This window comes from Triticum urartu, unplaced genomic scaffold (assembly GCF_003073215.2).
Source record: "Triticum urartu cultivar G1812 unplaced genomic scaffold, Tu2.1 TuUngrouped_contig_5097, whole genome shotgun sequence".
NCBI lineage: Eukaryota > Viridiplantae > Streptophyta > Magnoliopsida > Poales > Poaceae > Triticum > Triticum urartu.
In genome coordinates, this window is record NW_024115742.1 from 1 (window position 1) to 12,964 (window position 12,964).

Genomic DNA, 12,964 nt, shown 5'->3' on the forward strand with positions numbered 1-12,964 from the left:
TGTGTAACCCTAGCCCCCTCCGGTGTCTATATAAACCGGAGGGTTTAGTCCGTAGGACCAAGAACAGACAATCATACCATAGGCTAGCTTCTAGGGTTTAGCCTCTTCGATCTCGTGGTAGATCAACTCTTGTACTACTCATAATATCAAGAACAATCAAGCAGGACGTAGGGTATTACCTCCATCAAGAGGGCCCGAACCTAGGTAAACATCGTGTCACCCGCCTCCTGTTACCATCCGCCTAGACACACAGTTCGGAACCCCCTACCCGAGATCCGCCGGTTTTGACACCGACACCCGACATTTTCTCAAACGCTGACAACAGAAGTTTCAGGTTTCTAGCCTTGTCTAGGTCATGTTTCATAAAGAGAATTATGTCCGTCCTGCTTGGCGCGCTCAATCAGAATAGCCAACATGTCAGCCACAATGTTAAATAACATTGGGGATATGGCATCACCCGGTCGTAGTCATTTTTTTGTCTGAAAGTAATGGCCGACATCATCATTGACTTTGATGGCCACACTACCTCCAATTACAAAATTTTGGATCCACTTGCACCATTTATCGAAGAAGCCTTTCATCCTTAGGGCCTGTTGGAGGAAAGACCATTTGACCTTGTCATAGGCTTTTTCAAAGTCTATTTTGAATACTACTCCACTCATGTTTTTCCATGCATCTCATGGACGGTCTCATGCAGGATTACTACGCCATCGCATATGTTCCTTCCTTGCATGAAAGTTGTTTGAGATGGCCGAACAACATGGTCAGCTACCGAGTTTAATCTATTCGTCGCCACTTTGGTGAAAATCTTGAAGCTGACATTAAGGAGGCATATGAGTCTGAAATGTTGAATCCGTTTGGCCTCCTTAATCTTTGTCAACAAGATAATCTCGCCAAAATTAAGTCTGAATAGGTCAAGTCGGTCGGCATGAAAACAATTGAACAACTCCAAAATGTCAGACTTGATGATATCCTAGAAATTCTGATAGAATTCTACGGGGAAACCATCAGGGCCTGGAGCTTTGTTATGTTCCATTTGGAACACCGCAGCTCGCACCTCCTCTTCTGAGAATGGCGCCGTCAGGATATCATTTTCTTCTACCGTGACATGTGGAATATCATCTGTTCGGGTCTCATCAAGGGTGAAATTCCCTTCAGTCGGCGCTCTAAAAAGAGATTTGTAGTATTTGGTGATATACTTTTTGAGATCCTCTTGACCTTCGATCCTCCCCTCATCTTGTTGGAGACTGTAAATACATTTCTTCCTATGCTGCCCATTGGCGACCAATTGGAAGTATCTTGTATTACTATCACCCATAAAAATGAAATCAGCTTTGGATCTCTGGTAGTATTTGATCTCCTCTTCTCGCAGTAGACGGGAAACCATCTCATTAGATTGATTTTTCAATTCAATCTCTTGCTGAGATAATGTGCGCGTCTCTGCAATTTTGTCGAGGTCATCAATGATGGTACAGAGCCTTTGTTTTTCTTTTTTATAAATTCCGTTGGTGTGTTTTGCCCATCCAGAGAGGTGTCGCCTCATGGCTCTTATTTTTAAAGATCCATCGTTGAATAGGTGTAGGACCAACAGCGGGCCTCGCCCAAACATTCTTGATCATGTCTACGAATCTGTCCCTATGCAGCCAGCCTCTCCCAAACAGTCTGGGTGCCTGGGTTCGTAGAGTTAGAATCCGGAATGATGGGTGCATGATCTGATAAGGCCTCGATACGCTCTAGGTCTCGCACGGTTACCAGAGGAAATGTTAGTTCCCATTTGGTATCCATTAGTACCATATCGAGCTTCTCGTATGTCGGCACAGATCGGTTGTTCGCCCAAGTGAACTGACGCCCCGACATACTGGCCTCCCGAAGATCCAAACTGTCTATCACATCATTGAATAGGAAAGGCCAATGAGTGTCGAAACGGTCATTATTTTTCTCTTCCTGGTACCTCAGAATGTTAAAGTCCCCTCAAATAAGCATTGGGTACAGATTATTCTTAGCCAGGTTAACCAATTCCCGATGGAAAGCAGATTTATGTTCATCTTGGGCAGCCCCATAGACAGCGACAAGAGTCCATGTAAAATTGTCAGCTCTATTCTGCGGGTGAAATTTTATATGAAATTCACCGATCGGAAAAGCCAACAAGTCCATGGTTGTTGTCATTATCCCAAGAAGGATTCCTCCAGATCTTCCATGAGCTGGTAGACTATGCCATGTGTAGTCGAAACCACCTGATAGGTGATCGAGGACATGCGGGCGGAAGTCGCACTTGCCAGCCTCAGAAATTGCCACAAAATCCAAACCGTTTTCCCGGACACAATCACTGACGTGTTTATGTTTAGCCAAGTTTGAGAGACCTTTGTTATTCCAAAACATGCCTCTCATGTGGAAACTCGGGTTTGTGTTGAACTCTTCGCCTTCTTGGGCGGTTTTTGTTTCTTTTTGGAGGAGTGCGATTTAGATTTCCGCAAAGACGCCATGAAGTCACAAAACATGGACCCAGGTCTTGCATCATCCAATCCAACCTCCGTAACCTCAACAACAAAGTGGGATATAAGCGGACCATCATATTTGGCATCCGCTTCATAGTGGTTGATAAGATAGTCTTATCTTAAGTCTTGCATGTAATTTAGAGATGACAAAAAGACGTCCACAATGGGTCATATCTCAGCCTTATCTTCAATAACTAGTTATTCCTAAAAACATGGTGAGACATATTGTGCTAAGAGATCATCTCTTGTCTTGTCTTATTTAAGAGAAGACAAGCCTTTTCTTATGAGTTCTCTCTCCTCCACCTCATTATTTATCCTACGTGACACTCCTAAGATAGCACCATTGTACATGTCCTAATGTAGTTTTCAAGGAATCTAACAGAATCCGTAATGGAGTGTTTTCCTTGGTCGTGGACCACATCATTTCGTAGGAACCAAGCACGCTGGAAGACAAGAGGACCAAGCCACACAACTTCAGTTTGATTCTGGCGAGGAGGATCGGGAGATAGTCAGTCCCTGTGTATTTGAAAACCCCTTCCTCCAGCTTGTACGCACTTCGGACAAAGAAGTACTGGCACGATTCGTAGTAACAAGCCGGCACATCCTCCATCTTCACCAAGTGGTCTCGTGTGTTGGATCGGGTGGTTGTTCTACTGTGCATGCCTTTTGAGTGACAATGAGTGGATTTTTTCAGAATCGAAGAACTAGGATAAAGAAAGGGCAGCCCAGTGCACGTAGCTCCTGATTGCGCAGGTTCTGAGAAAAGATCCGGTCACTTTGGTTCTATAGTCTTTCCCTGCATTTTCTGTAAGAGGTTGTTTTCAGGACAAGAACTTATCACAAGGCAACAACTTATCGCTGCGCCAAGGATCGAAGACCCAAAATAGAACAAAAAATAAATCCTTATACCACACTAAGCTCAGTTAGAGGCGTCCTAATTTTTCACACATTTATGTATGTGTTCGTTGTATTTGTGTCAAAAAAATCATGAATTCGCAAAGCTTGCGCGTTTTTCATTTATAGAAGAGTAGAACAAGGTACGAGGTCTCTATCACTAGACCAATTCGAAGTGCCGCGAGAGAGGAAGGAGGGGGTGGATTACGAAGTACCACATCTGAAGGGAAGACTAGAGCCCACCACATGCAGTGCGCAGGGCGTCCGACCTCCTTATCTTGTTTTGTCGTTAAAGATGCTCGGGTTCGAGGGATCGAGCCCAGCAGCGTCTGCGATGTGTCGCGATTACTTTGTCTTCTGTAGACACTAGGGGCACGACAGTGCACCCGGTGGGCCTTCGACCAACTCGTTGAGTCGGGTGGAGGGTCTAGTGATGGTTGTAGCTGCATGAATATAGTCGCGGTGAGGCAGAGCCTTCTATCTGCCAAGCATCAACATGATGCTCCCGAGTCTAGATGAGGCATGGAGCCTGTTTGGGCGAAGTGAAGCCCCCGAGCCCGGAAGCAGCGAGGTTGGAGCCCTCGCGCTCGGATACGACGAGGCTGGAGTACCTGCAAGGTCCAGAAAACAAGGCAAATTTGGGTTTGCATTTTGTTAAACACTGGAAGACCAAGTGGGCTTTCACATGCATAGTTAATGCAAAAACTTTTATAAGTAGTACAACTTATGAAGTTACTTCACTCTGGTGCAAATAATAAGCAATGGAGGGAAACCGAGGATGCCGGCTAAATCTGTGATGCAACCCTCGGGCGGTGCCTATGAGGAGATCGGTATTGATTCAACCTCAAAGTTAATCATGAGAGATCTAACGTTGATACTACCCCTGGGTTTTGATAGCGAAAGGGTAGTTTTAGATATGGTTTGTTACGTTGATGCTGCTCCCGGTAGTTTATTCAGGGGAGGTCGGTAAATGACGATACAACCCCTGAGTCCAGACATTATGGGGAGAAACCTCAATGCATCCTCTTAGCTGACTATAGGGAGGTCCACTTTGCCTGATGCAGCCCCCGAGTGTGGCAAAAGAGAGTTCAGTTAATTACTTCCCCTCAGTCCTCTAAGTCTACCCCGAGAGGTTCCTTCTATTTTATGAAGCCCATGGGTCCGACCTCAGAGAGATCTCCTTTGTGGACCATACTAACATTATGCTTAGGCACCGGTATTAGACACACACTAGTGGGGAATCCTGACTCCTTGGGAACGCCTTAGTCCTATCGATTTCAACAACTTTAATTCACGTCTCTTGCTACTTTATTTTATTTTAGTAATTTACTTCACCCACTACACCTCTTTCACCCATATTACTATTGCTTTGGATTTCCTTTAACTTCAGTCACTACTATTTGAGCCCTACAAGAGACAAAAGGCCGATTCCTGTGCTCCTTGTGCAATCAATATTCTTACTTCAAAAAAGCTGCAACTAAACCATGTGCACTTGCAGGCCATCAGTCGCCCTGACATGTGGACCACGTCTGTCATAAATGAAGGAAATATGCCCTAGAGACAATAATAAAGTTGTTATTTATATTTCCTTATATCATGATAAATGTTTGTTATTCATGCTAGAATTGTATTAATCGAAAACTTAGTACATGTACGAATACATAGACAAAATAGAGTGTCCCTAGTATGCCTCTACTTGACTAGCTCGTTAAATGGTTATGCTCCCTGACCATAGACATGTGTTGTCATTTGATGAACGGGATCACATCATTAGAGAATGATGTGATGGACAAGACCCATCCGTTAGCTTAGCATAAATGATCGTTTAGTTTTATTGCTATTGCTTTCCTCATGACTTATACATGTTCCTCTGACTATGAGATTATGCAACTCTCGAATACCGGAGGAACACATTGTGTGCTATCAAACGTCACAACGTAACTGGGTGATTATAAAGATGCTCTACAGGTGTCTCCGATGGTGTTTGTTGAGTTGGCATAGATCGAGATTAGGATTTGTCACTTCGTGTATCGGAAAGGTATCTCTAGGCCCTCTCGGTAATGCACATCACTATAAGCCTTGCAAGCAATGTAACTAATGAGTTAGTTACGGGATGATGCATTACATAACGAGTAAAGAGACTTGCTGGTAACGAGATTGAACTAGGTACGATGATACCGACGATCGAATCTCGAGCAAGTAACATACTGATGACAAAGGGAACAACGTATGTTGTTATGCGGTTTGACCGATAAAGATCTTCGTAGAATATGTGGGAGCCAATATGAGCATCCAGGTTCCGCTATTGGTTATTGACCGGAGATGAGTCTCGGTCATGTCTACATAGTTCTCGAACCCGTAGGGTCCGCACGCTTAACGTTCAATGATGATCGGTATTATGAGTTTATGTTTTTATGTACCGAGGGTTGTTCGGAGTCCCGGATGTGATCACGGACATGGCGAGGAGTCTCGAAATGGTCGAGATATAAAGATTGATATATTAGATGACTATATTCGGACACCGGATGAGTTCCGAGGGTCACCGGATATATATCGGGGTGCCGAAAGGGTTATCGGAACCACCAGAGAAGTAATGGGCCTTATTGGGCCTAGGGGAGAGAGAAGGGCTGGCCGCCCCCCCCCCCCTCCATGGGCCTAGTCCAAATCAGACTAGGGGGAGGGGCGGCGCCCCCTCCTTCCTTCTCTTCCCCCTCCTTCCTTCTTCTCCTAGTAGGACTAGGAAAGGGGGGAGTCCTACTCCTACTAGGAGGAGGATTCCTCCCCCCTTGGCGTGCCCATGAGGGCCGGCCGACCTCCCCATCCCTCCTTTATATAGGTGGGGAGGGGGGCACCCTAGAGATCATCAAAGTTGATTGTTTAGCCGTGTGCGGTGCCCCCCTCCACAGAATTCCACCTCGGTCATATCGTTGTAGTGCTTAGGCGAAGCCCTGCATCGGTAACTTCATCATCACCGTCATCACGCCGTCATGCTGACGAAACTCTCCCTCGGCCTCAACTAGATCAAGAGTATGAGGGACGTCACCGAGCTGAACGTGTGCAGATCGCGGAGGTGCCGTGCGTTCGGTACTTGATCGGTTGGATCGTGAAGACGTTCGACTATATCAACCGCGTTTCATAACGCTTCCGCTTTCGGTCTATGAGGGTACGTAGACATACTCTCCCCCTCTCGTTGTTATACATCTCCTAGATAGATCTTGCGTGATCATAGGAATTTTTTTGAAATACTGCGTTCCCCAACAATAAACATGTTTAAAATTGTCAAAATGGTCATCACTTTCACTTGGTAGTTTTTGGCCACAAAATTATAAAAAAGTTTTAGGTTTTGCCACTCCCAACAAAGTGGTAGTTCTATGGGACATAAGCCCCAGTTGTGTTTTTTTAAATACCCATTCCTTCATGATGGACTAGTTGAGGCAGGGGCTCCAAAGTGCATGGTGAGCGAGTGTTGTGTCAGCGACCAGCCAAATCATGAGCGGGAAGAAAATGAAATTTCAAGCAGGCGGCCGATTCGCAAGCTTCGACTCCAGCTCGGCTTGCGGGCCCGGAATGGGCCTTGGGCCCGGTGCGTGTATAAAGCTCCTCCTACCACCTCTTGTGTGAGGCGGACAGCTGGCAACAACTAGGAAATACTTGGACAGAAAGTAGCTCACCTCTCTCCCCCTCGATCGCCTCCCCGAGTTGTAATTTGAACTCCATTTCATGGCGATTTAGATGGAGAGCTAACAATCTGGTATCAGAGTCAACATCGCCATGCCTTCCTGAGGGGCTTCTTAGGGGGATGGGATGTTAGGGCTGTTGTAGGCCGGTGAGGCTGGCTCGAGTTTAGTCCCACCTTACTTACGGGAGAAGGCTACAACCATCTTATAAGGGAGAGATTCCTTCCTCCTTTCAGTTCGGGCTTTTGGGATGGAGTGGGCTCTCCGCTGAATGCTGGCCCGTGTGGGCATAAACATCCAAAACATGGACAGGGTGTGGGCTAGGCCGAGTTGGGCGCTATCATCTGGTATGAGAGCTAGCTCTGGTGATTCCGATGATCTCGCCACTTGGGAGGATATGGAAGCCACCAAGCAAAAAATTCTGAGGGGTCCAGCTTGGGGACAAGCCGTTTCAAAAGAAGGGGGATTGTCGTTGACCAGGCAGATCATGAGCGGGAAGAAAATGACATTTCAAACAGGCCTCCCATTCGCAAGCCCCGACTCTCGGAATGGGCCTAGGGCCCGGTGCGTGTATAAAGCTCCTCCTATCCCCTCCTGCGCGAGGTGGACGGCAGGCAACGGCTAGGAAATACTTGGACAAAAAGTAGCTCACCTCTCTTCCCTTGGATTCCCTCCTCTGGTTGTAATTTGAATTCCATTTCATGGCGATTTAGATCGAGAGCTAACATGCTGCCGACCAAACCCATAGGGCGACCGCACATGGGCCGGCCCGCGACGCCAATTCCGTTTACCGACCTCTCCCATTTGGTTTTCCAGTGATTTTTTTTGGTCCAGGTTTTTTTCATAGAAACATGAACATTTTTTCTAAAGTTAAACAATTTGCAGAAAAAATAGGCCTATAAGTTTTGTAGTCTATAAATCCTATAGAATTAAATAGCATGGTGTGGCATGTAGAGACTTTTGATGGTACGACGTTGAACAGGGACCACCCTTCGCTCTTATTACATCCACGCCGTGCCCGGCGCATGCATGCGTTGGTCTCCACCTCCGCACACCTTGGATCTCATCTCATCTCCCCCAGCTCCCTCCATCGAGTTGGACGCGGTGCAGTTCTTGGCGATAGGCATGGACAGGTGCTCTGCATTGTTATTGTCCTCTTCGATCGCCGCGGCCGCCTGAGGAGCCGGCGCGGACGGGGTAGAAGATGAAGGGGAACGTCGCGGCGGCGGTGCCTCGGCTGGTGGCTCACCGGGAGGTCGAGATGTTCTCGCACTACGTCGGTACGATTCGCGGCCATAGGTTTTACTTTTTTCTCCCCCCCAGGTCAATGTAACTTGCGTTCTCGAAGCCGAGCCCATTCGTCGCCCATTTCCTTCGGGCTAGGAGTAATTCAGGCCTTCAATGAATGGGCAACTCTGCAGAATGAATCGAATTGTGGGTTCTGATTTCATGGTCGATCAGGCCAGGTCTGCATTTGCACGACCAGGAGACAAACAGAGTCTATTCGATCACGAGAAATTGATGATACCACGGATTTCATTTGATACACGAATGACGAATCTTGCATTTCAGCATTTTTCTCTGTGGGTTACACTGAATTTTCCTGCTAATCGACCTATTTTCCTCGCAAGTTTTCGTACATGTATTTCAATGCAAAATCTTTACTGTTTCCGCTGAACATGTTTCCCCTGCATCATTGTTTTATGCTGACCGTTGCCGCATGCACTGTTCATCGATTCCGAGTAACATAAGCAATGGCCCATTCATCAGCACTTATCTGAATCTGTTTTTCAGCTAATCAAATCGGGATCGAGGATCCGAACCAGTGCCCCCACCTTTGTACAATGGCCTACGAGTACCTGAAGAAGAGCGAGGGCTACGAGCAGAATCTGCTCGCCTTCTTTCACAACAACATGGACCCGGACGCCCTGCTCGTGAAGCTGATCGAGGAGCTGGACAGATGCATACTCGGCTACTTCTCCTTCCACTGGAAATGGGCAACCCACGTGATCACGCAGGTATACGGCAAATGGGGCAGATTAAAGCGGAGGAAAATTTTGCACACTGACCAACTGACCTCTCGTTCGTAAAAATATGTCTCTCTGTATCACTTGCTTAATTAGGTTCTGACAGCAGAGCAACCTAAACGCAAGCTCAGGAGCTTGGTGTTTGAGGCCACCAGGTAATTAATCAACTGTCCACCTTTCATATATGTGATGATTCATTGATCCGGCCGGCACAAAATGCGCAAGAGAACAAGTTAGTCGTACAGATTCTCGATGGAATCTGGTTTTTGGTTGTTCATGATTGGGCAACGTACGTCCAGGAAGATGAGGTTCGAGAGGGTGACGAGAGAGCTGAAGGTGACGAGGCTCTTCTCGACTCTGATGGAGGAGCTCAAGGTGGTCGGGATAAGCTGCCACGAGAACCAGCCGCGCTACCCCCCGGCGGAGGTGATGGTCCCGGCGGCGCAAGGCGACCGCAGCCCGGTGCTGCTCCTGATGGGCGGCGGCATGGGCGCCGGCAAGAGCACCGTGATCAAAGAGATCGTGAAGGAGTGAGTCTCCTCGATCGAGTCGCCGGCAAGAGCGTGCAGTGAGCACCGTGTGTGCTGTGCTCGAATCAATGCGAATTAACGCGTGCTTGCAGGATGTTCTGGTCGGGCGCGGCGGCGAACGCGGTGGTGGTGGAGGCCGACGCGTTCAAGGAGTCGGACGTCATCTACCAGGCCATCAACTCCCGCGGCCACCACAACGACATGCTGCAGACCGCCGAGCTGGTAATCAATCAATGGAGCACTGGTTTTCTTGCGCGTTGCAGCAGTACAAATGCGTGCGTGCATGATGATGCAGGTGCACCAGTCGTCGACGGACGCGGCGGCGTCGGTGCTGGTGACGGCGCTGAACGAGGGGCGGGACGTGATCATGGACGGCACGCTGTCGTGGGAGCCGTTCGTGCTGCAGACCGTGGCCATGGCGCGGGAGGTGCACCAGCAGCGGTACCGCATGGGGGCCGGGTACAAGGTGGCCGCCGACGGGACCACCACCGAGCAGTACTGGGAGGCCGTGGAGGACGAGGAGGGCATCGGGCCCAACTGCAGAATGAAGCCCTACCGCATCGAGCTCGTCGGTGTGATCTGCGACGCCTACCTCGCCGTCATCAGAGGGATCAGGTAACTAGCTAAGATCAACTCTAGCCGATCGATCCTTTAATAATAAAGAAGTATCGGCCAAGTAAAACTTAGTGGAGTGTTTTTATTCCACACTATTTTTTGCCGGATCTAGCCGATCTTCTAAACTTAGTGAATACTAAGTACAAAAAAATATCAAATGCATTTTACTTTCGGTCACTGAAACAAATTTCATTGCTTCTTTATTTCATTAAACGATAGTTTAATATACCGGAGTACATAATTCATCGATTTTTCGCTAAGAGAATTGAACTAAAAAAACAAGAACTACAATTAGACATTTTAATAGAAATTTAACTTTCATAGTTGCTCCCATTAGTTGAATTAATATTTACTTTATGTCTTTATTTTGAACACTGTTGATGCTCTCAATTGGTTTCTCGAGTTTGCACACTTTTTTCTTCTTCGGTTCCGACGAATTCGACATTGCGTTACCTCTAGTCTCATCTCTAGTTTCTACTCTAGTAAGGAATGCATGAACATCTATTAAATTTCTTGCTATTAATAGATCGATGTAATCTTGTTTTGGATACCAAAAATTGTCATTCTATCCACAATTTTGAACAAACAATGAGGTACAAATTGCAACTAATCCGATGAACAACCGGATAAACAAGCACTCACCCCATCTCTTTTGCACTTGAAAAACACCCATCCGGGATGTTCTAGCATGGTCGAAACTCCGCGCATCACCTGCCGCGGGTAGTCGTTGCACTTGATGATCGGGCAACGGGGAGCCGACGAGTTGTTGGGCCAGTGCCGAGCCCGACCAACGTTGGGTGTGTCTTTGCCGGCGGTTCGCCGACGAGTGAGATTCGAGCGGTTAGAGGAGATCATACTTACATGCGGCGTAGAGTCTTTGTTGGGGGCTGTGCGGTTTGGTAACCAGCCAATCCATCGTCGCCGGCGGCCGGATGCATCAAATCTAACGGCGGTGGCGACATCCACCGATTCCTGCGCCGCCCACGGCGAGGGAGACTCGAATCCGAGTGGTCGAGGACCGCAACGGGGCCTACGGAGCGTCAGCGGTGACGGGTGGTGGCCGGTGGAGGTGGGAAGGATGACGTTGGCATAGATGTGGCGCGAGAGTGGGATGGGTGAGGCTACGGTAGAGAGCAGATTTTTTTGCTTGAGCTGTGGACGGCCGACTCAATACAAGAGTCCACTAGAAGGCCGAGTAAGAATTTTACTTCACCATTCAGTTTAGGAGATCGGCTAGGTGCGGTTGGCTAGAGTTTCTAAGCACCCATGCACAATGACACGATTCGTTTGTACGGCGGTGATGTACATGCACGCAGGCGAGCCATCATATGCGGGAGGGCGGTGCGGGTGACCTCGCAGCTGAGGTCCCACAAGCGGTTCGCCTCCGCCTTCCGGAGGTACTGCGAGCTCGTCGACAACGCCAGGCTCTACAGCACCAACGCCGTCGGCGGCCCAAAGGTATCTTTTTTCCTCGTGCACCGATCGACGGACGTCTTCTCCGTGTTGTGATGCGTGGATCCATGGATGCAACAGCTGATAGCGTGGAAGGACGGGGGCAGCAGGCTGCTGGTGGACGTGGAGGACATCCAGCTGCTGGACCGGGTGAGCAGGATCAACGAGGAGGCCAATTGCGTCCACGAGCTGTACCAGAACGGGCACCCCACGGGCGGCGCGGGGTCGTCGGTGTGGGAGGACCTGGTGACGTCGCCGGAGAGGGCGTCCATCCAGCGGGAGCTCAAGGCGGCGATCCTCGAGAGCGAGGCCTGCTTCCCGTCCCCGTAGGCCGTAGCCACGCGCGCTGCTGGCCGCACTTCTTTCTTCTCAGTTTTCCAATAGGAGAATAGGCTTCTGGGTTCTGGTCTCTGCACTGCATCCAATCAATGCAATGCACGCACCCATTCCGTACGTACTGTTTGGTCATCATATATTTTTCTCCGAGAGTTTTGTTTTGGTAAACTTTGTGAGCTAGTTGTAAACTTGTAATTAGGTTGGTTAATCCCTTGTCAGGCAAATTATTATGGAATAAGAGATGGATCAAATGCGCAACATGCATGTTGGTTAGTTTCATCCGGGCTAATTCAATTTCAAGAAAATCGTTCCGTGTGAATATTTGGGGTGTGTTTGGTAGCTGTTCCCATCCTAACATAGTTGTTCCCCTTTGAGACATGCTAAGTCTAGACATGCTAGGCATATGAATGTGCAGTTGTTTGATAGTGATGTATTTATCGAGACATGCTGTCTTGAGACTGTATTTGGTAGCCCGGATCTGAGGTAGGTTGCACATTCATGTCCAATCAATACAATGCACGCAGTCATTCCGTACGTACTATTTGGTCATCATATATTTTTTTTCAAGAGTTTTGTTTTGGTAAACTTTGTGAACTAGTTGTAAACTTGTAATTAGGTTGGTTAATCCCTTGTCAGGCAAATTATTATGGAATAAGAGATGGGTCACATGCGCGCAACATGTTGGTACTTTTACTTTCAGCCGTGTTGATTCATTTTCGAGAAAATCGTTTTCTGTGGACTGTGGTGCGTTGAGAGACACCTAAATTTTGTAAACCGCCGCGCCAAATTTGAGGTGAAGCGGCGTTCAATGCATTTTCTAAAAAAGTTAACGTTTTGTTCCGTGCATTTTGTGACCAACACTTAAAGTGGTGGTTTTTGCTAAAGACAATATAATTGTGGTGGTGTTATGGATTTAACTCGAATATTCGGGTTAAACC

General features: G+C 47.8%; 1 protein-coding gene across 1 annotated transcript; it reads left to right on the top strand.

The window, feature by feature from the left end:
- Nucleotides 1-8,119: 8,119 nt before the first annotated feature.
- On the top strand, nt 8,120-12,272 carry LOC125528773 (calmodulin calcium-dependent NAD kinase-like). Its single transcript, XM_048693210.1, has 8 exons — nt 8,120-8,346; nt 8,861-9,084; nt 9,190-9,248; nt 9,393-9,623; nt 9,716-9,845; nt 9,919-10,238; nt 11,555-11,696; nt 11,772-12,272. Exons 1-8 carry the CDS (start codon nt 8,271-8,273, stop codon nt 12,018-12,020), a joined length of 1,431 nt encoding a protein of 476 aa, XP_048549167.1. The 5' UTR covers nt 8,120-8,270; the 3' UTR covers nt 12,021-12,272.
- The last annotated feature ends 692 nt before the right edge of the window (nt 12,273-12,964 follow it).

Coding starts and splice junctions, on each gene's coding strand:
- LOC125528773 (XM_048693210.1), top strand. CDS start 8,271: ATGAAGGGGAACGTCGCGGCGGCGGTGCCTCGGCTGGTGGCTCACCGG. Junction 9,249..9,392: donor TTGGTGTTTGAGGCCACCAG/GTAATTAATCAA, acceptor ACGTACGTCCAG/GAAGATGAGGTTCGAGAGGG. Junction 9,624..9,715: donor ATCAAAGAGATCGTGAAGGA/GTGAGTCTCCTC, acceptor GCGTGCTTGCAG/GATGTTCTGGTCGGGCGCGG.